Below are 23,839 nucleotides of genomic sequence, written 5' to 3'. Positions count from 1 at the left end.
AGCTCCACGCCCAGTGGGGAGTCTGTTTCTCCCTCCCCCTCACTTGTGCTCTTGCTTTAGCTTGCTCTCTCTCTCTCAAGTAAATAAAATCTTTAAAAAAAAAAAGAAATTCTCTTCGGGGCATTCATTAATTTGGGGGATTAATGAAGGCCTCTCTCTCTTTGTAAACTTAGACTAAGTGTAAATTATAATCTGCAGCCACATTCTGCGTATTTCTTAGGCCTCAAGCCACCACTCTGCCTTCATACATCTGGGATTTGAAAGGAAAGACAAGTTTAAAAACATAGTGTATATGACAAAAATGCCATGCACTTACAGGAAAGATATTGTTTGTTGTTGTTGTTGTTTGTTTGTTTCTTCTGGGTAGCCTGAGCTTCAAAAAGGAATATTCTTTGTTAGCGTGTGTCAGACTGGATGTGAGCGTTAACTGAGGGATTCTTGCTGAGTGTTCTCTGGCTTTCGGTCTCAGGGTGGGAAAGCTGAATATGCTTCTTCCAGCTGTGGCCAGAGCAGAGAAGGGGTCAGGACTGGGTCTGACAATACCTGGAGCTTACTGGTACAGACCCCGCAGTTCTGAAGGTACTTAAAGCATTGAGAAACTTAATGCTTAAAAAAGGACAGTGGTCAACACTAGGAAATAATTTTTGGTTTCAAAATCATCTGGTGAGAATGGCAATGGGCATGTATGCACAGGAACGTTCTTGAATTTCCCTCACTCCCAATAAGGCCTGGGCTCTCTGGGTAACAGTAACGTCCTCTTTGTGGAAAGCTGACATTGCAGACGCTTCTCTGACATCTGTCACTCACGAGGGAAGAAGGAATAAAACATTGGTGGCCACCATGGCCAAGAGCATATGCTTCCCCAAGAAAACAGAGCCTCCCACGCTGGGAACATGCAAGTGCTGTGAAACTGGTCTCCGATGAACTCCCATGAGAGGAAATTCTCATGTGACCATGGCACCTTATCTGTGGTTTCTTGCAATCACTTCATAGGACTATGGCGGCCACAGCTGATCACTTTTAACACAGAACTCTGTTAAAGGAGCCTCACATTTCTACAGATTCCTCAAAAACAAAGGTTGAACTGAGAAGAAAGTAATGCTTAAAAAAAAAAAAAAGTGGGCCTGTGCTGGCTTCAGCAGCACGTATCCTAAAACTGGAATGACACAGAGGTTAGCACAGCCTCTGCACAAGGATGAGGTGCAAATTCCTGAAGCATTCCTTATTAAAAAAAAAAAAAAGTGGGCCTGGCCTCTTCATTTCACTAACCGTTACTTGTTTTTTTCTACACTGGCATTTGCACACAAAGAAGACAGCGTGAACAGAGCAAAGGTATGACTGCTTCTTCACAGTGTGTGATTATTCTAGAACCCTGCTCAGGAGACCGTCTCCTTACTCTTGCTTTGAGCAGCAGTAAACCAACAGGTCTCCTTTCAGTGTTTAACAACAGGAATTGGGGTCCTCTCAAGGATGTTGAAGGTGACAAAGTACTTTTGAAAGTGTGATGGTCAGCTTCTGAGTTGCAGAAAGATCGATAATATGCTTTCCTGGGCTGGTGGGTGGGGGAGGGGTGGAAGGAAAGGGAGAAGAGCTTCTTTTTGACCCTGATGGAATCGCTTCTCATTTTTCTGTTGAAGCAACAGAACCTGTGTGCCAGAATGGCTTCAATCCCCCGATTTCCTCCACAAAAAGGGAGGGTCGTGAACAGAATTTGAAACATACTGGTTGAATGTTTGGCGGCCACCTTCCCATAAATCCCTGTGAGGAGCCTCTTAGGAGGCTTCCCCTAGAGTCCAGTATTCAGCCTGCACGTGTCAGCATGAGTGGAGCTCGTCTCCGGAAATGACACTGTTCTCTCACTAGGGACACACCCCACTCCATCTTGCACATATTTGTGGTCCCAAAGAGGTAAGGTGGGGATGAAGATGGGCTGAGGGATGGAAGAGAATATATGGGCCCGTGCAAGCTCATCATGGGCACCCAGTGAGTTTCTGTGACAAGCAGGGCCTACAGAGAGTGACTCCAGGATGTCACCTCATGAAAGGAAGCCTCCTTGTCATTCTCTTTCAATGGCATTTCCTTATCACTTTATGTAAAGACCCTACTTGCCCCCATTTGGTACACAAAGACAAATGCATGCAGAATTTACCTCTTTATTGATAATACATCTACAGGGGAGGTAAGCGTGGCAGGGTGTCAGTGGCACCAAAAGAACCCATCTCCAATCTGGCTTCTGAACGCGACGGCATATTAGACCCATCCAACATGAAGACGAAAATGTGGTCCAGGTTAGCAGGTGGTGCATTTCTGAGCATTGATGCTCTCTCATCTCTCCTACATTTGGCCCTCTTGTTCTTAAACCACACCTATAGTCAGAGGGAAAAAGGGATCGGTTTAGCATATCGAACACTTAATGTCATCATAGAAAAAAAATGCTACGTGCCACTGTATATGCCATGGAGATTTTACGAACCACACCAAGAGAAGTTATTTACTCAGGAAAGTTAACACCACACCCCGCTCCCTTTAGCTCATCCTTAGTGAGCACCATCTATGTGCCCAGTTCCGGAATAGGCTTATTGCTTTGTCTCTCTCCTCCCAGTTTTAATATTCAAATGGTTTTTTCAGGTATTGGATGCAGGTCTAGCTTATGAGTTGCCCTGGGTCCTTGTTGATCCAATGCCTGGTAATAGGATAAAGAAAGGTCTGTATCCTGACAGCTGATCATCCACCATCCAGTTACCACCTGCCCCCTCCTCACTAGAGAAAGAGTCACCTTGTTTTGAGGCGCAATCTGGGCATTGTAAATAGTGGGCCCTATTTAAAGTCCTATTGACGGGACTGGCTCCCTATTTGAATGGCTTATCTGCAGTACGACGTAAATAATTAATAGGAGGAAATACGTTGGGTTTTTAGACAGATTTCCTTCAAGGATGTCTAAGGGGTCATTAGTCCTCTGAAACCTCTTGAGAGTTAAAAAGTAGTCTGGCAAAGGAAGGCCTAGTCATGGGACCCCACGGAATCTGTGGCTTGTCTAGCTGGGACACGAGAGTTGCTGAAGCCACGAACACGGCCTTGATTTTAGCCTGTAGTGTTAAGGAAAGTGGAGACCAACTTGACCCAAATTAATGAAATGCTCACCGATCTTTGGCCACCCAGGAGTTGAGAGGAAAGAGGCACACCATTATGGCCATTGTCGGTTCTGCATGCTCCAAGCTGCCCCACCCTACAAACCTTCCTGGGCTCAGGACCAGGTCAGCTCACTCTGCTCTGGCTACAGTTCTGGGATCCTGGACCGGAGCCGCTGTTGCCCCGCAGGGCAGCTTATCCCACGCGCTGCTACTCAACCAGGAGGTCCTAATCCCATCCCTTATTTTTAAGGCAAGAAGGCGGAACATGCATTTTAGGAAGATAGTCAACAACAATGAGAGTAAGGGATCATAAAATGGCTCCTTCCTACAACTCCGTCAACCATTTTTGCAAACAAACACACAAACAAAACTGTCAGTTAGACTTCACCGTCTTCTCGGTATCCTAGTTGATGGGGTTAACATTATATTTAAAGCCTTTCATAAGTTTCCAAACTGCACAAAGGGCTTTTTCTCCTTGCCTGAGGCCTCATGTTTGCTCTCCTATTTTAAGATTGGTGGTATTCTGGGACGCCTGGGTGGCTCAGTCGGTTTAGCTTCTGCCTCCGGCTCAGATCATGATCCCAGGGTCCTGGGATCGAGCCCCACGGCAGGGTCCCTGCTCAGAGGGGAACCTGCTTCTCCCTCTGCCTGCCGCTCCCCTTGCTTGTGCTCTCTCTGACAAATAAATAAAGAAAATCTTAAAAAAAAAAAAGATTGGTGGTATTTCTGCAGCATGAATACATAGTTTCAACAAGGCCAGTGTAATAGAGCCCGTTTTGGGGGGACCCAAGCGCACCAGTGGTCAGATCTCCGTGAACATAAGCTAACCGAGGCCCACAGCTAGCTATGCTCTCAGTGCTGTTCTCACAGAAACAGTTCTATTTGCAAAACAAAGGAGAAAACGTCTATTAAGTTCTTGGAGGAAATTCATACTGTGTGGTTTGGAAATATATGGGAACACTAAGCTTTTTCCCTGATTTGTTTCTTGTGGTTTATGTCCCCTTCAGAATGCCATGGAGAGAGCACTACATAAACCTGGGAAGGAGAAAAAGCTAGTCACCAAACCTTACATTTTTCTTTTCCTCTGCACATGTCTTGTCAGCCTGAAAAAGTGTTCCCAACCTCCTCCCATCTTTTCCAATCTGAGCCAGGCCTGGGGCCCCAGTCTCTGGTGTTGGGATGCTATTACTCAATGGTCAGCTTTGTTCGGCTGCTTTTCAGATACTCCCACCACCAGATACGCAACTTCTTCTCTTTAAGAAAAATTTTTTTAAGTTTATTTATTTATTTATTTATTTATTTATTTATTTAGTGATCTCTACACCCAATGTGGGGCTCTAACCCACGACCCTGAGATCAAGAGTCGCTCACTCCTCCAACCGAGCCAGCCAGGTGTCCCTGCAACTCCTCACATGCATTCTGCAGCAAAAGCCCATATACCCATCCTGATTTCCTTTCCTTTCTTTTTTGGGCAAATATCACTTTGAAATAATGTAAATGGGTTTGGGGGTTGTTTTTCTTTTTTTGGTCACCTTTTTATCCCATGATCTACAAATTAGTCAACACTGCCTGAGGGAATAAAAGTATTTAAAAATAACACTATGAATCTACCCCAAAATAAGATCCACCCAAACCCCAAACAAATTCCATAAAACTCAACTCTTCAAAATAGTATCACCAAAATGAAAAAAAATCCCTAAATGTTAGAAATCTTCAAGAGAATATTCACGGGGCGCCTGGGTGGCTCAGTCGTCAAGCGTCTGCCTTCGGCTCAGGTCATGATCACGGGGTCCTGGGATCAAGCCCCGCATCGGGCTCCCTGCCCGGCAGGAAGCCTGCTTCTCCCTCTCCCACTCCCCCTGCTTGTGTTCCCTCTCTCGCTGTGTCTCTCTCTGTCAAAAAACAAATAAAATCTTAAAAAAAGAGAGAGAATATTCACTTACACATTCAGCAGCTTTGTAACACTGAATTTGTGTAGTGTCTGTAGGTCTATTTTGGCTATATGTAATTCTTCTCTAACCTTTTTGCCCTTCTCAGGTCAATTAATATTCATTCAATGTTGGGTTTTTTTACTTGTTTCTTCCATTCTTTAGACAAATGTCCAAGGCCTGCAAACTATCTCCCCATTCTCACACATAACGGGACTGTTCTAGCCATGTTTTCAGGTTGATACATCAAAGTATTCCAGAAAATTAAAACTTAGAGCTGCCACTCTCTACACTGCTTTACCAAACACTTAAAAACAGCAGTAGGAGGACCAGGTACTTGGACTTTGAAGCTGTCTTCCGCCATCAGTCTCAGTACCACTAAACAGACACATTAGTTACTTATACAGTGTGTTCTGAGGATACCTTTCTCCCTCACCCCAATGTTTATAAATTCACCCATTTGGCTAAGAGTTTATGCTTGGCTTTAATTTAGTACACCTGAACCTTCTCATAACTGGCCCCTCTGTGCATTAATTTGAATACTTCCACAGTCAGCCTGAGCCCCAATATGACTCCACACAGAAGTATTCTCTAAAGGATATCTGTTTGAAGGAGTTGAACTTTATCGAATACACACATATACATGTATCTATGTGCTATATAGATATGTGGATACACCTCTCTATATGTTTGCAAATATATATATATTTAATTTTGTATAAAGAATAGGAGAAGCAATTCATTTCTTCTTTTCCTTTAAGAAACCATGTTCCCTCAGGTAATGGGAAATATCCATAAGCTGGAGTTCACACATCCCATTTTCTACCCACAGAGACTCCTAAAGTCAACTTATTTGCCAATGTTAAAAAAGACAACTAAACACACCAACTTGAGAATGTCTAGGACAAAAGTGTCCGAGTCCTAAAGCCGGTTTTTAGAATGGCCCGCCATCCAGGTTTACTGACCTGCACTCGGATTTCAGTCACATTCATGCGTCTGGCAAGTTCCCGTCTGAGAAGAGAAAACCACACATGTTTACTATTTGGAGTTGTGGATAAAATAAATGTATGGAGATACACTTTATGCTTGTTTTAAAATGTGTACCCTCCCCCTCAAGAACCTCCCCCAAGTAAACTTTTCTGTCATTCCCAGCTCCAGGCTTTCCTTATCAATGGTTTCCCCTCAAAATTTAAGGTGGCTTCAACAACTTGGAGGTCAAGATAATTTTGATGCGCTATTTAAAAAAATAAAAATTGATGCAAAAAAAACCTATGATGAACAAATTATCACAATTTTATTTTTTAATTATTTTTTAAGTAAGCTCTACACCCAACATGGAGCTTAAACTCACAACCTGGAGATCAAAAGTTGTATGCTCTACTGACTGTGTCAGCCAGGTGCCCTTCCCTCTAAATTTTATTTATTTATTTATTTACTTATTATTATTAAGTAGACTCTATGCCCTATGTGGGTCTCAAACTCACAACCCTAAGATCAGGAGTCACATGCTCTTCCGACTGAGCCATCCAGGCACCCCCTCCCTCAAGATTTTATTTTATAATTTTTTTTAAAGGTTGTATTTATTTATTTGTCAGAGAGAGAGAGCCAAGCAGGGGGAGCGGCAGGCAGAGGGAGAAGCAGGCTTCCCGCTGAGCAGGGAGCACGATGTGGGACTCGATCCCAGGACCCTGGGATCATGACCTGAGCTGAGGGCAGATGCTTAACCGACTGGCCACCCAGGCGCCCTGTCCCTCAAGATTTTAAATGAAAGGATCCAGAACTGCAGGTGCACGAGAGTACCTTATTCTCCTTACCCTATTCCAATAAAATTTTATTTACAGAAAGCCACCAACACAGACAATAAAAGAAAAAATGCATAAATTAGACTACATCAAAATTAAAAACCTGTGGGGCGCCTGGGTGGTTCAGTTGGCTAAGCATCTGCCTTTGGCTCAGGTCATGGTCCCAGGGTCCTGGGATCGAGCCCCGTATCGGGCTCCCTGCTCGGCAGGAAGCCTGCTTCTCCCTCTCCCTCTCCCCCTGCTTGTGTTCTCTCTCTTGCTGTCTCTCTCTCTGTCAAAAAATAAATAAAATCTTTTAAAAAAATTAAAAACTTCTGTAGATTAAAGTGCAAAATCACTAGAGCAAAAAGGCAACCCACGCAATGGGAGAAAATATTTGCATATCATGTATCTGATAAGGAGTTAATATCTAAAATATATTAAGGACTAAAACTCAATAAATAAACATTCAAATTAAAAAATGGGCAAAGGACTCGAATAGACATTTATCCAAAGATGATATACAAATGGCCATGAAAAGACACTCAACATCACTAATTAATCATTAAGTTCTTGCCTCTCAAAACCACACTGAGGGGTACCTGGGTGGCTCAGTTGGTTAAGCGTCTGCCTTCAGCTCAGATCATGATCTCAGGGTCCTGGGATTGAGCCCCGTGTCGGGATCCCTGCTCAGCAGGGGGGGGTCTGCTTCTCCCTCTCCCTCTGCTACTCCCCCCACACTCATGTGTGCTCTCTCTCTCTCTCAAATAAATAAATAAATAAATAAATAAATAAATAAATAAATAAATAAAATCTTTAAAAAAAACCCACACTGATACCATCTCATACCATTAGAATGGGTACTATCAAAAAAACAGAAAAGAACAAGTGTTGGTGAGGATGTGGAGAAATTAGAACCCTTGTGCACTGTGGGTGGGAATAAAGAATAGTGCAGCTGCTAAGGAAAACAGTAGAATAGTGGCTCAAAAAATTAAACATAGAATTACCATATGATCCAACAGTTCCATTTCTGAGTATATGCCCCCAAAAATTGAAAACAGGGTCTTAGAAAGCTATTTTCACAGCAGTATGATTCACAATAGCCCAAAGGTGGAAGCAACCCAAGTGCTCATTAATAACAAGTGGGTAAATAAAATATGGTATACACATGCAATGGAATATTATTCAGTCTTAAAAAGGAAGGAAATTGGGCGCCTGGGTGGCTCAGTCGTTAAGCGTCTGCCTTCGGCTCAGGTCATGGTCCCGGGGTCCTGGGATCGAGCCCTGCCTCGGGCTCCCTGCTCGGCAGGGAGTCTGCTTCTCCCTCTGCCTCTGCCTCTCTCTCTCTCTCTCTGACTCTCATGATTAAATAAATAAAACATTTAGAAAAAAAAGGAAGGAAATTATAACATAAGCTACCACACAGAGGAACGCTGAAGACTATGCTTGTGGAGTGGGAGGATGGGCAAAATGGGGGAAGGGGAGTGGGAGATACAGGCTTCCAGCTATGAAATCTATAAGTCACAGGAATAAAAGGCATAGAGAATGTAGTCAATGGTACTGCAATGGTGTCATATGACAGATGGGAGCTACACCTACAGTGCGCATAGCATAACACAGAGAAGTGGGATCACTATGTGGTACATTTAAAACTAATGCAATATTGTTTGTAAACTATACTCAAAAAATTTGTTTAAGATTTTATTTATTTATGAGAGAGAGAGAGAGGGAGAGGGAGGGGGGAGAGGGACAAGCAGACTCCATGCTGAGTGCAGAGCCCAAAGTGGGGCTTGATCCTCCCACCCTGAGATCATGACTGGAGTTGAAATTAAGAGTCAGAGGCTCCACTGAGCCACCACCCAGGGCCCCCAAAGATTTTTTTAAAAAGATGATACGGGGCGCCTGGGGGGCTCAGTCAGTTGAGTATCTGCCTTTGGCTCAGGTCATGATCCCGGGGTCCTGGGATGGAGCCCCGTGTCGTCGGCTCCCTGCTCAGTGGGGAGCCTGCTTCTCCCTCTCCCTCTGCTCCCCCTGCTTGTGCTCTCTCTGTTTCTCTCTCTCTCTCACATAAAGAAATAAAATCTTTAAATAAATCTCTCTCTCTCTCTCTCTCTCTCTCATACACACACACACACACACACACACACACACACACACACATTCTCAGTCATAAAAAAATGAATGGGATCTTGCCATTTGCAACTACACAGATGGACCTAGAGGGTATAATGCTAAGTGAAATAAGTCAGAGAGAGAAAGACAAATACCATATGATTTCACTTATATGTGGAATCTAAGAAACAAAACAAAGGAAAAAACAGACTCCAATACGGAGAACAGACTGATGGTTGCCACAGGGAGATTGGGTCAGGGGACGGGTGAAAGAGAGGGGATTAAGGAGTACAATCTTGCAGTTATAAAATTAATACGTCATGGAAATGAAAATACAGCATAGGGAATATAGTCAATAATACTGTAATAACATTCTATGATGACAGATGGTGACTGCACTTATCATGGTGAGCACTGAGTAATGTATAGAATTGAATCATGGGACACCTGGGTGGCTCAGTCAGTTAAGCATCTGCCTTCGGCTCAGGTCCTGATCCCAGGTCCTGGGATCCAGCCCTTGTTGGGCTTCCTGCTCAGCGGGGAGTCTGCTTCTCCCTCTGCCCCTCTCCCTGCTTGCACTCTCTCTCGTGCTCTTACTTTCTCTCAAACAAATAAAAATAAATTTAAAAAATAAAAAATTGTTGAATCATTGTTGTACACCTGAAACTAATATAACACTGTATGTTAATTATACTTCAATAAAAAAACCAAAGTCTTATAAAAAATTAAAAGACTGTATGCCATATAAAATAAACCAGTCACAAAAACACAGATATTGGGGCGCCTGGGTGGCTCAGTTGGTTAAGCATCTGCCTTCAGCGCAGGTCATGATCCTAGAGTCCTGGGGTCGAGTCCCACAACAGGCTCCTTGCTCAGAGAGGAGCCTGCTTCTCCCTCTGCCTGTCGCTCCCCCTGCTTGTGCTCTCTCTCTCTGATAAACAAATAAATGAAATCTTTTTAAAAATTAACTAAGGTTTATCTTCTTAAAAAGAAAATCACAATGAGATACCACTTCACATCCATTGAGATGGCTAACATATAAAACAGGGGCACCTGCTGAGCCACCCAGGCACCCCGAGCGTACAACTCTTGATCTCGGAGTTGTGAGTTCAAGCCCCATGTTGGGTGTAAAGATTACTTAAAAATAAAATCTTAAAAAAACAAAAAACCAAACAGAAAATAAGTGTTGGGGCGCCTGAGTGGCTCAGTCGGTTTAGCATCCAACTCTTGATTTTGGCTCAGGTCATGATCTCAGAGTTGTGAGATCAGGCCCTGCATCGGGCTCCTGGTGAGTGTGGAGCCTCCTTAAGATTCTCTATCTCCCTCTGCCCCTCCCACCGTTCACACACACACTCTCTCACTGAAAAGAAAAGAAAAAGAAAATAACAAGTGTTAACAAGAATGTGAAGAAACTGAAGTCCTTGTGCACTGCTAGTGAGAATGTAAAATGGTGTAGCCACTATGGAACACAGCAGGGCAGCTGCTTAAAAAATTAAAAACAGGATGACCAGGGCGCCTGGGTGGCTCAGTTGGTTAAGCGACTGCCTTCGGCTCAGGTCATGATCCTGGAGTCCCGGGATCGAGTCCCACATCGGGCTCCCTGCTCAGCAGGGAGTCTGCTTCTCCCTCTGACCCTCTTCCCTCTCGTGCTTTCTATCTCTCATTCTCTCTCTCTCTCAAATAAATAAATAAAATCTTTAAAAAAAATAAAAATAAAAACAGGATGACCATATGATCCAGCAATTCCACTAGAGTGGAATTAATTAATCCATTAATCCAGCAATTCCACTAGAGTGGAATTCAATTAATTTGGGTATATACCCAAAATAATTGAAAACAGGGACTGCAACTGCTATTTGCACACCCACGTTCACAGCAGCATTATTCACAATAGAAGCAACTCAAGTGCCCACTAATAAATGAATAGACAAATAAAATATGGTATTTACAAACAATGGAATATTACTCAGCCCTAAAAAGGAAGGAAATTCTGAGACATGCTACCTCATGGATGAACCCTGAGGCCATCATACTAAGTGAAATCCACCAGTCATAAAAAGAAAAGCACTGTGTCATTCCACTTAAAAGAGGCACCTACAGTAGTCAAATTCATTAAAACACAAAGTAAAAAGGTGATTGCCAGGGGCTGTGGGAAATGGGGGAATAGCGAGTTGTTCACTGTATTCTTTCAGTTTTGCAAGGTGAAAAGAGTTCTGGAGATTAGTTGTACAAAAATGCAAGTGTACTTACTACTACTGAACTGTACACTTAAAAATGGTTACGATCATAAATTTTATCTTTACGTATATTTCACCACAATTTATTGTGTTTAAAGTTTGTTAAATTTTTTTAGTAACCTCTACACCCAAAGTGGGACTCAAACTCACAACTCCAAGATCAAAAGCTGCACAATCCTCCGACTGAGCCAGGCAGGGGCCCCCTATTTTACCACAATTTCTTAAAAGTGTTTTAAAAATTTTTTAATTAATTAATTAATTTAAGGAACCTCTACACCCAAGTGGGGCTCAAACTCATGACCCCCGAGATTAAGAGCTCCACGATCCTCCGACTGAGCCAGTCAGGAGCCCCTATTTTACCGCAAGTCTTTTAAGTCTTTTTTTTTTTTTTTTTAAGATTTGATGTATTTATTTGACACAGAGAGAGAAAGGGAAAGAGAGATATCACAAGCAGGGGGAGAGGCAGAGGGAGAGGGAGAAGCAGACACCCGCGGAGCAGGGAGCCCGATGCGGGCTCGATCCCAGGATCCCGGGATCATGACTCTAGCGGAAGGCAGCCGCTTAACCGACTGAGTGCCAAGTCTTTTTTTTTTTTCTTTAAGTTTATTTAAGTAATCTCTACTCCCAATGTGGGGCTCTTACGAGCGCCGGAGTCAAGAGTCGCGGGCTCTCTCAACTGAGCCAGCCAGGCGCCCCTACCACAATTTAAAAAACAAAACCAAAAAGACCACCCACCACAGTTTCCAGACTCGTTTCACATAATTACCGTATAAAAATATTTCCCTTGATGCACAGAAGGCATTCTCCTTCCCTCAACCCTTGGCATTTTTGGTTTAGGAGGAAAGAAGGAGGCTGACGGGTAGGGGGAGAAACAAAGATGCCTGGAAATGAGCCCAAGGTCCCTGGAGAACCCGGCACCTCCGGGGCAAGCTTCTTACCTCGTGAGCGCATCTGGGTACTGGGTGTGCTGGAAAACGCTTTCCAGCTCCCGAACCTGCATCGGCGTGAACTTATTGCGCTGGACTCCTCGCTGCCTGCTCCGGGGCTGCGGAGCCTCAGCAGCCGCCACTTGGGGTAGCTCCTCAGGCTGCTGCTGCCCCAGCTCCTGGACGCCACTGCCGACCTCGTGGTTCCCTTCGCCCTCATGGTTCACGACGACTTCACGGTTGATGTTGCCCTCATAGTTGACGTCGCCTTCAAAGTTGATGTCGCTTTCAAAGTTGATGCCTTCAAAGTTGATGTCGCTTTCAAAGTTGATGCCTTCAAAGTTGATGCCTTCAAAGTCGATGCCTTCAAAGTTGATGTCGTCTTCAAAGTTGAAACCTTCAAAGTTGATGTCGCTTTCAAAGTCGATGCCTTCAAAGTCGATGCCTTCCAAGTTGATGTCGCCGTCCAAGTTGATGTCGCCGCCATCCAAGTTGATGTCGCTTTCCAAGTTGATGTCGCCGTCCAAGTTGATGTCACCTTCCAAGTTGATGTCTTCCAAGTTGATGTCGCCTTCATTGTTGACGCTTTCGTGGTTGATGTCGCCCACAAAGCCTGGATTTCCTTCATGAATGCGGCCGCCTTCAGCTTCTGGTGCTGTACCCTGCACAGATTCAGATCTCATTTCCACTTCGTACATTCCCAGCCAGTAGTTGCTGGGGTCATAGTAGTTACCGGGGTCATAGTAGCTGCCTCTGGGCAGAGGCTCCATGGCCGGGGTGAGGTGAAAGTCCAGCGCTTCCACAAACCCTCTTGCGATTGAGGAGCAGAGCCGCAGGCAGAGGCGGAAGCTCGTCCTCTTTTGGCGCCTCCTGCAATTCCTCGGGGTTTGGGGTAGGTTCAACGCCCACACGCTCCCCTGAGAGAATTGCTATTGGCTTTCCTTTTCCCGCCAATTGCGGTGGGCGGGACTTGCTTAGGCACGCAAGTGGACGGGGCGTGACCAAAATACAGGCGCTAAGGGAAAGATGGGTGCCGGTAGAGGGCTTAGGTGTATGGAGAATGGGGGCTGTAATTTACATTTCAGTTTACCACTCCCCGACTTGACCAGAGTGTCAGCTCTGAGGAAGGGGCTGTAGTGGATTATGCAAACTGATTTGGGGGCAATGACTGGGGGAGGGGGTGTGGGGCGGAGAGATGGGGGCTTCACACTACCTACAGGAACTCTTTTGGAAAAGTTTGGAGAAAGTCTCTTGGTCCAGTTCTCTATATTTGGCAGCCTGCACACACCACAGGCTAGTAATTAAGCTAAAATGATTAACTGAGTTTCTGCAAGGACACAGAAAGCAGAGCCCGCCATGTTCCCGGGGGTGCCCAGAGTCAATCTTGGTGCCGGGCTTACGGAGCATTCTGGGCAAGATGCGTTCCACAAGAAATCCAATGTGCCCCTTGAAAAAGTTAAAGTATGGGCGCCTGGGTGGCTCAGTTGGTTAAGCGACTGCCTTCGGCTCAGGTCATGATCCTGGAGTCCCTGGATCGAGTCCCGCATCGGGCTCCCTGTTCAGCGGGGAGTCTGCTTCGCCCTCTGACCCTCCCCCCTCTCACGTGCTCTCTCTCTCTCCTTCTCTCTCTCTCTCTCAAATAAATGAATAAAATCTTAAAAAAAAAGAAAAAGTTAAAGTATTCCAGATTTTTAGTGATGAATCCACATCAAAGTGCAAGTGTAGACTAGACCCCCCCCCCAGTGCTTAGTGCACCCAAAAAACCTAGTGCATTTTACTAGCTTTGGACACCATAGTGGAGTATGCATCTTCTCTAGTGTTCCACTACAGCATCTGTGGTAGCAGGTCCCCAGTACAAGCTCAACCGGTTCCTGTACTGGGCTCCTGGCATGAATCCAAGTGACTTTCCACGTTTGTCCCCTGCTGCTCCCTCATCCCCCCCTTCCTCTCCACCTCTTTTCCTAAAAATATCAACCTGATCTCTTGCTCAGCCTTTTTTTTTTTCCCCACCGTGTGCTTCAGTGTTATCTAACCTCCAGTCACTCATATACGCCGGCTGAGTGTTGCCCTAACTCCATACCAACCATGCTAGTATTTACTTAAATATTTTAAGCTAAATTTACTTTATTTTTTATTTTAAAATTCAAATGGAGCCCTATTCTAAGCAAAAGTAGCCAGGAAACTGCGGCACCTGGGTGGCTCAGTTAGATTGGGTCGACTTTTTTTTTTTTAAGATTTTATTTATTTATTTATTTATTTATTTATTTATTTATTTATTTATCAGAAAGAGAGAGAGAGAGAGACAGAGAGCAAGCACAAGCAGGGGGAGCGGCAGGCAGAGGGAGAAGCAGGCTCCCCGCGTAGCAAGGAGCCCGATGTGAGACTCGATCCCAGGAGTCCGGGATCGACCAGGCGTCCCATTTTTTTTTTTTAAGATTTTATTTACTTGTCAGAGAGAGAGAGAGAGCACACAAGTAGGGAGAGCAGCAGGCAGAGGGAGAAGCAGATTCCCTGCTGAGCAGGGAGCCCGATGCGGGGCTCGATCGCAGGACCCTGGGATCATGACCTGAGCCGGAGCCAGACGCTTAACCAACTGAGCCACCCAGGCGCCCCTGCCTTGGTTTAATCATCTTTAAAATGGGAATAACAATTGTAACTACCAATTATAATGGGATGTTGTGAGGATTAATGGAGGTGATAATAACAAAACTTCACAAATGATCATTCACCAAGTGGACTCACATTTCCACTGAAGCCCTGTTCATCTATTTTTCTACATGAGCCCAAGAGGGGAGAGAGAGAGATTGTGCAATGTGTGCAATGAAAATAGGACATTTTCCTGTGAAAATAATACTCGTGTCTTTTTGCACATGTACGTGCTTCAGTCCATAAGCCTGTGTTGGCTGCTTCGTGTTCATTTCACTCAACAGATTCTCTTTCTAGACCTAAGACCTTGTATTCCTAGAAGCCAGAAAATAATAATGCAATAATAGTGACCATGTATTAAATGCCTATTCTAGGCCCAACAGAGGGATAAACACTATAAAAGTTATACTCACCAGCACAACAGTCTAATTCACATTTCACTTTCGGATTGTTCCGGCTTCCTAGTGTACAGTGGTCATGGGAGAGAAAAGATGAAAGCAGGGAGACAGAAAGCTAATGCAACATTCCACTTTCAGGTAAGAGTGAGGTTTAAGGCATATGGGAAAAGTGAAAGGTTTGGGGATGTGTTTTTGAGGTGGAGTTAAGAGGACTTGCTGATGGATTGGATGTTTGGAGTAGAAGAGGCTACATGCATTAACTCACTGAACCCTCATGAAAACCTAATGCAGGCACTGTTATGCCCATTTTTCAGGTGAGGAAGTTGAGAGACAGGTTCACACAACTGGCCCAGGACACACAGTGAGTCAGGCTTTGGACCCACACTTTTTTTTAGAAAAAGATTTTATTTATTCATTTGAGAGAGAGAGAGACAGAGAGAGCACAAGCAGGGGGAGAGGCAGAGGGAGAGGGAGGAGCAGACTCCCCACTGAGCCAGGAGCCTGACTTGGGGCTCGATTCCAGGACCTAGAGATCATGACTTGAGCCAAAGGTAGACACTCAACCATCTGAGCCACGCAAGCGCCCCTGGACCCACACACTCTTAACTTCCTCATTTTTTAAATTTAAATTCAATTTAATTAACCTATACTGTATTATTAGTTTCAGAGGTAGAATTTCGTGATTCATTAGTTGCATGTAACAGCCAGTGCTCATTACTTCAAGTGCCCTCCTCAACATCTGTCACTGTTACCCCATCCCCCCACCCACCTCCCCTCCAGCAACCCTCAGTTTGTTTCCTAGAGTTAGGAGTCTTGCCTCTTCCCAGGGTGCCTGGGTGGCTCAGTCGTTGGGCATCTGCCTTCCGCTCAGGTCATGATCCCAGTGTCCTGGGATCGAGCCCCGCATCCGGCTCCCTGCTCGGCGGGAAGCCTGCTCTCCCTCTCCCGCTCCCCCTGCTTGTGTTCCCTCTCTCGCTGTGTCTCTCTCTGTCAAATAAATAAATAAAATCTTTTAAAAAAAAGAGTCTTGCCTCTTCCCCATTATTAGTGGCCTTTTCCTGCTCCCCACCACGTACCTCTCTTCCTCTTTCCTTTTCTTCTTATGCTCTTTCATTATCTTTTTTCTCCTTTCTCCCTCTTCTTTAAGGATAAAACTCAAGGATCTCAGCCCAGTGAGTGTCAGTTAGTTAAAGATGCAAGTGACCGAGTCCTGCCTCTGTGGATTCCGTAGATGCTGTGAAGGGCTAAGGGCCTTTCCGTGTTCAGAATCACTGCGAAGACCATGGTCTCCAGTACTGCCCCTGTTGCGAGGCTACAAACCCAGTGGGTCTATCACTCTGTTTAATGTGCCAAAAACATAAAATGAAACAAAACAAAGCAAATAACCAATATTTGTAAATACATACAGAAAGTTTTAAAAAAATATAACATCACTTCAGAGCACAAACAATTTTCAGACAAATGAAGGGTCGTGGGGCACCTGGCTGGCTCAGTCGGCGGAGCATGCGACTTTTGATCTTGGAGTCATGAGTTCGAGCGCCATGTTGGGTATAGAAATTACTTTAAAAAATAAATCTTAAAAAAAGTATTTAAAAAAAAATGAATCAAGCCGGGAAATGTTAGCCTGATGCTAGTTAGATTTTTGTAAACAGTGTCTGACTGAAATCAGGGTGAGAAGAGGAAGGGGTGGCCAGTTGTGTAAGTGAAGGGTCAGATTCTGTCTCTCTTCAAAATTTTGATTATTTGGGGCACCTGGGTGGCTCAGTCGGTTAAGCGGCTGCCTTCGGCTCAGGTCATGATCTCAGGGTCCTGGGATCGGGCCCTGCGTGGGACTCCCTGCTCAGCGGGGAGCCTGCTTCTCCCTCTCCCTCTTCTCCCCTGCTCCTGCTCTCTCTCAAATAAATAAAGTCTTTAAAATTTTTTGATAATTTGTTCATAATAATTAATTTTGATTTTTAAAAAATTGCGCAAAAGGTATCATCTATCAGGAATCTTGAGGTTTTGATGTCCCTTAAATTTAATGTAGAGAAAAAAAACCATCCCTAAAGCAAGGCTCAATCTGAATATTACCAAACTATGTACTGGGGGAGAATGTGGTGGAAGGGGAATTTATTTATTTATTTACTTTTTAAAAAATAAACTATACCCCCCAACATGGAGCTCAAGCTCACGAACCCCAAGATCAAGAGTCGCATGCTCTACCGACTGAGCCAGCCAGGCTGGCTCCTATTTAAATTAATTAAATAATTAATTTCTTTATTTTAGAGAAAGAGAGAGCAGGGGGAGGGGCAGAAGGAAAGACTCTCAAGCAGAATCCACCCTGACCCCGACCCAGGGCTTGATGTCAATACCCTGAGATCATGAGCTGAGCTGAAATCAGGAGTCGGAGACTCAACCAACTGAGCCACCCAGGCACCCCGCCCCCTCCCAAGAATAGGTATTTAACAGCATGCATGAATTGAAGGTGATGTATTTCACTTCCCCTACAGTGCCAAATACTGAATATCTGTGGTTTGCGCACCTCAGAAAGGAGCTTGCCAAGATGCCTGCATGTGACTGAAGCCAGCACCCAGGCTAGTATATCTGAAAAAAACTATTTGGTGAGAAATAATTAGCCATGTTCGGAAAATAAGTTTTTTTGTTTTTTGTTTTTTTAAAGATTTTATTTTTATGGGGCATCTGGGTGGCTCAGTCAGTTAAGGTCTGACTTTGATTTCGGCTCAGGTCATGGTCTTAGGGTCATGAGATCAGGCCTGAGTCAGGCTCCACGCTCATCGCTCATCAAGGAGTCTGCTGAGATTCTCTCCCTCTCTCTCTACCCCTCCCCCGACTTGTGTGTGCACTCTCTCTCTCTCTCTTTCTCTCAAATAAAGTCTTTTAAAAAAAAAAGATTTTAGGGACGCCTGGGTGGCTCAGTCGGTTAAAGCGTCTGCCTTCGGCTCAGGTCATGATCCCAGGGTCCTGGGATCGAGTCCCATATCAGCCCCCTTGCTCAGTGAGAGCCTGCTTCTCCTTCTGCCTGCCGCTCCCCCTGCTTGTGCTCACTCTTCCTCTTCCTCTCTCTGACAAATAAATAAAATAAAATCTTAAAAAAAAGACTTTATTTTTAAGTAATCTCTACACCCATTGTGGGACTCAAACCCACAACCCTGAGATAAAGAGTTGCATGCTCCACCAATTGAGACAGGCAGACGCCCCCGGAAAATAAGTTTTGAACTTTGGGTCTTTGTGAGTGGAAAATGGGATATGCGAACCCCAGTTTATGGGAATTTAACATTACCAGAGGGAACATGATTTCCTTAAAAGAAAAAACAAAAAACAATGAAACTACTTCTTCTAGTCTCTGTATACAGTTGTATATTATATATATAATAAATATATAAATTTATTAAAAGTAAAATATAAATTTATAAGTAAATAAAATTAAAATATTTATATAAGTATTTAAATTTTATATGATATGGATAACATATTAGTAATATATAAATGTTATATATAAGTACATATTTTCATATGTATATGTATGTGTATATATATATATTAGGGAGGACTTCTATGTGGAGACTCTCTATAAGATGGGAATAATAGCAATGTCTCTGTCATAGAATTGGTGAGAGGAAGAAATGACATAACATATGTAAGTACCTGGCACAATGTCTAGCCACCCTCAGAAATGTTCACTACTGGAGCACCTGGGTTGTTCAGTTGGTTGAGCAGCCGACTCTTGGTTTTCAGCTCAGGTCATGATCTCAGGGTCCTGGGATCGAGCCCTGTGTCGAGCTCCGAACTTGGTGGGGAGTCTGCTTGAGATTCTCTCCCTCTGCCCTTCCCCCCACTTGTGCTCTCTCTCAAATAAATAAATAAATCTTTTAAAAGATGTTCACTACTATTATTGCATAATATATCCTATCACCACAGTATATAACCTGCGGCATATGTGGCATAATGGAAAGAGGCATGATTAGAATTACACACTGAAATATCTACAGATGGAACTATGTGATGTCTTGATTTGCATCAAAATAATCCAAGAGCATATGCAAGTATGTTAAATTGATTAGGGTATTGATGAAACAAGCCTGGCTAAGAATAATTGTTGAAACTGAGAGATGACTACATATGGTTGTGATTCTCTCTGCTTTTGTGTATGCCTGACATTTCACATAATAAAAAACATGTTTTGGGTTTTTTTTTAAGTTTTATTTATTTAAGTAATTTCTGCACCCAACGTGGGGCTTGAACTTATAACCCTGAGAGAGTCCCATGCTCTTCTGAGTAAGCCAGCCAGGCACCCCTAAAAAACATGTTTTGTTTTGTTTTTTATTTTTTAAAAAGATTTATTTATTCATCTGAGAGAGAGACAGAGCGCAGCAGCGGGGCGGGCGGGGTGGGGGTGGGCAGAGAGGAGGAACAGAGGGAGAGGGAGAGAGAGAATCCCAGGCTGACTCTATGCTGAGCTTGGAGCCCAATCTCACGTCCCTGAGATCATGACCTCGGCCGAAACCAAGAGTCCCACGCTTAAGGGACTGAGCCACCGAGGCGCCCAGAGCCATTCCTCTGTTATATGCACACACCTATATACACGACACAGTACACACCGTATATTATATAATATATGCTACACCTCCCCCCCCCCCCAATGCAAGCTGAATTGACTGTATTGTCCGACGGGGCTCTTCGCGAAATGTCTTGTGGCCCATCGCCCTTCCCGTCAGTCATCTCGGGCACCTGGCTGAGAAAAGCCCCGGTCTCCGATTCAACTTGGACGCCACGAGGGTCCTGAGGAACCGGGCGGAAGCACGCACGGGGTTGCCTCCGCGGCTCATTTGCATGCACGCACACAGCCGCCCCGGCGCGGGCACGAGCCCCCTCGGCGCGGGCGGGGCTTTGTCGACTTCTCTGGCGCTAGTTGCAAGTCTCGGCTTTGGGCCGATGCGTGGCATAGCGTTCTGGAAGCCCAGGCACCCCTGGCGGCAACAGGGGCTCCAGCGGCGGGTTCGCACTGCCAGGGGCGGGAGGCCTCGGGCTCCGGAGGGAAGAGTCTAAGAGCCCGGAGCGCAGCAAATCCGCTCGCGCCCCCGCGGGGCCGCCGCTCTCCCTCGCGGTCTGGGAACTGGAATGGCCTGAGCCATCAGCGGCGTGGCCTCGATCAAGGATCCCCAAACCAGTCCTGCCGCTCCCGCACCCGACTGCGGCCCTCTGTGCCCCGCGGCACCCCCCTTCCCTTCTGTCGCGGCCGCTCCCCGCGCCCCTACGGGAGTCGGCCCCGGACTCGCCTTCCTGGGCTAGGAGAGGGAGGGGGTGAGTGAGACGGATGCACCTTCGCCCCGAGGAGCCCGCCTACCTTCAGAGTCCCCTTCATAGTTCATCCAGTTCCGGAATAATCCCATTTAAGCGTTTTCTGCCTTCTTGCACCCATTTTCATCCTTGTCTTCCATCCATCCACGTCAAGCCCTTATAAACCCTACTCCCTGAACTCAGGTCCCTTCATAAGGTGACCCGGCCTCCCACTCACGCTTCCACCTCCCGACTTGGAGAGGGTACGGCCAAGCACCTCCTGCCTACTGGAATTTACTTGTTTTAATTCAATTTTACTTTATTTTTTTTTCCCCAGCCAGATCAGGTGAATCAGCCCTGGCTATCAATGGGGTGACAGATGTTGCAGCCAGATCGCCCTCCCATCAGGAATTTACTTGTTTTATGTTATCTTCTCAGAGCATATTTTTTCGCCACTCGATTAAGTTCATGGAAGGAAGGAGCCCTATTTTTTCTTAACTTTTTTATTTTAATTCCAGTATCGTTAACATACAATGTTATATTAGTTTCAGGTGTACGAAATAGTGATTCAACAATTCAGTACATGACTCAGTGCTCATCATGATAAGTGTCCTCTAGGAGCCCTGCTTTATTCATCACAGAATTCGAAGTGCCTGGCACTAAGTAGGCACTCCACCACTGCTTCCGGAATGATAACACAGGGCTCCGGTTTGAGATAATAACACGATTTGTAAACGCAAATTCTTTGTTGGGAGTTGGGGAGGGTGGAGAATAAGGGCTAAGGTAGCAGAGAGAACAAAAAGACCTTCCTAAGTGCTCTATAAACCTAGCTGTTGTTCCTATGTAATGGTTAGTTAGTGTTTCTACTATTATTGTTGTCATGTTCTTTTAAATGTCCTCACGCGGTGTTATTTATCAGCTTCTTCCCTCTATTTCTGTGTCTATTTTATCTTAATTCTTTCAGCTTTATTGAGGTATAACAAATAAAAATTACAAATATTTAAGGTGTGCAACTTGATATTTTGATGTATGTGTACATTGTGAAACAATTGCCAAAATCAAGATAATTAACATACCTATCACCTCACTAGTTTGCCTTTTATTTCTGGTAAGAACACTTAAGATCCACTCTCAGCAAATTTCAAGTATCAAGATGGTATTGTTAACGTAATCACCATGGTGTACAATCTTCGGAACGTATTAATCTTGCATATATGAGATTCTCCAACATCTCCCCATTTCCCCTAAACTCCAGCTCCTGAAAACCACCCTTCTGCTCTCTGTTTCTATGAGTTGATTTCTTTTAGATTCCACATGTAAGTGAGGTCATGCACTATTTGTCTTTTCTGTGTCTGGCTTATTTCATTCAACATAATGTCCTCCAGGTTCATCCAAGTTTTTGTAAATGGCATTTTCTAATTTTTTTAAGGCCAAATGATATTCCATTATATTTAAATATATTTAACTATTAAATATATACTTTATATTTAAATATATTTCACCACATGGAGGCATGAACAGTGGTGATTTTACAAGTTTCCTGGTCCTAATGGTCTAATATATCAGACACAATTTAAAGAAAAATCATGGAGGGACACCTGGGTGGCTCGGTTGGTTGAGCGACTGCCTTCGGCTCAGGTCATGATCCTGGAGTCCTAGGATCGAGTCCCGCATCAGGCTCCCTGCTCGGCAGGGAGTCGGCTTCTCCCTCTGACCCTCCCCCCTCTCACGCTCTCTCTCTCTCTCATTCTCTCTCAAATAAATAAATAAAAATCTTTATAAAAAAAGAAAAATCATGGAATTTTACCCTTTACACTGGATTACAGGAGAGGAACCTGCTGTACCAGGCTCCAGACTGGGATTCAGTATGCAAATGATACAGCTTCCTGGAACAAACTTGAAGAGTCCATGGTGTCCTGAGATAGGGCAGAAAACATAAAATCCGCAGCGCTTTATTGCCACTTGCGACCATCAGCAGTAATAGTTAACTTGGGGCTATCTTTGATTTCCTCCTCCCCCTTCTAAGGCTAGAATTCTATATGCAAATGTCTCCCAAGAGTTCTCCCATATTTCATCAGTACAGACGCAATAAAGCATAGGTTCTAACATTTTTTAAAAAAGATTTTATTAATGTGACAGAGAGAGAGCATGCTAGCACACTCAGGGGGAGCTGCAGAGGGAGAAGAAGCAGGCTCCCTACTGAGCTCCGCACTTGGCAGTGGAGTCTGCTTGAAATTCTCTGCCTCTCCCTCTCCATCTGTCCCTCCCCACAACTAGTGCTCGCTCACACGCACACTCTAAAATAAATTAAAAAATAAAAAAAATTTCAAGGTATTAAATTGGCTCTTCTGCTATTTAACATAGAGACTTAGACTTCAGGGGTCTCCACAGCCAAAGCTGATGTTCCATTGATGAAAGCACTCTATAGTTTCAAAACTCCGTGTAACCTTCAGCTGAAAAAAGTGTTCAGTCCATTCATTCCAAGCAAGAAATAAGAAAGCTGGCCACAATCCTGGTTGAGATGGGGCTGTGAAAAGATAAGGAAAGAGAGATCATGGTCATGAGGTAGCTGTCCAAGAGTAGCAACCAAATTCAAGGTCAGAGATCAAGGTCCATTAGCCTCACCCTGCTCCTTCTCACCATTCCTTCCCCTGAGAACCAGAAGAAGACCTTAACCCCTGGGCAATAGACAAATTATGTATATTTTAAGATTTATTTATTTATTATTTTTCAAGTTTTATTTATTTATTTGACAGAGAGAGACAGTGAGAGAGGGAACACAAGCAGGGGGAGTGAGAGAGATTCTGGCCTCCCGACGAGCAGGGAGCCCGATGCGGGGCTCGATCCCAGGACCCTGGCATTATGACCTGAGCCGAAGGCAGACGCTTAACGACTGAGCCACCCAGGTGCCCCTATTTATTAGCTTTAGAGAGAGAGAGAGAGAGCCTGCAAGTGGGGGGAGGGATGGAGGGAGAGTGAGAGAGAATTCCAAGCGGACTCCCCACTGAGTGCAGAGCCTGATGTGGAGCTTGATCCCAAGACCCTGAGAACATCACCTGAGCTGAAACCAAGACTTGGTCGCTCAGCTCAACCGACTGAGCCACCCAGGCACCCCGAAAAATGATATTGATTAAGTCTTAATACTCCTTTGACATTTCAGGGACCTTTGCACAAGATTGCGTCTTCTACATTTTTTGTTTCCCCCAACACAGCTAGGTGGTGGTTCACATGTAACATGAATAGGCAGTAGTAAGAGCCACAATTTTCTGAGGGCTTTTACTGTGAAGCAGTACTGAGCTAAGCAACATGCACGAATTACCCTGAACCTTTTCTGCAGACGGGGAAACTAGCACAGACAGAAGTTAAATAACATGCCCAAGATCACACAACTGACAAGTGGCTG

At 44.6% G+C, this 23,839-nt stretch overlaps 1 protein-coding gene and 1 non-coding gene across 2 annotated transcripts; one reads left to right on the top strand and one right to left on the bottom strand.

Moving 5' to 3' along the window:
* Positions 1-1,126: 1,126 nt before the first annotated feature.
* Positions 1,127-1,230, top strand: LOC114197013 (U6 spliceosomal RNA). Its single transcript, XR_003606842.1, has one exon. It is a non-coding gene; the product is annotated as a U6 spliceosomal RNA (small nuclear RNA).
* Positions 1,231-2,168: 938 nt separating this feature from the next.
* Positions 2,169-12,885, bottom strand: LOC148162989 (uncharacterized). The gene is made up of 3 exons (XM_088028531.1): positions 12,128-12,885; positions 6,025-6,070; positions 2,169-2,366 (listed from the first exon to the last, which is right to left on the bottom strand). The coding sequence occupies exons 1-3, from the start codon at positions 12,883-12,885 to the stop codon at positions 2,169-2,171; spliced, it is 1,002 nt and encodes a 333-aa protein (XP_087884657.1).
* Between the last annotated feature and the right edge of the window lie 10,954 nt (positions 12,886-23,839).

Source organism: Eumetopias jubatus, unplaced genomic scaffold, assembly GCF_037043125.1.
Source record: "Eumetopias jubatus isolate StellerSeaLion01/CBP00866 unplaced genomic scaffold, mEumJub1_p1.0 scaffold_11, whole genome shotgun sequence".
NCBI classification, from domain to species: domain Eukaryota; kingdom Metazoa; phylum Chordata; class Mammalia; order Carnivora; family Otariidae; genus Eumetopias; species Eumetopias jubatus.
Note: the sequence above shows the minus strand (reverse complement) of the source record. Positions and strands in the feature narration are given on the sequence as shown.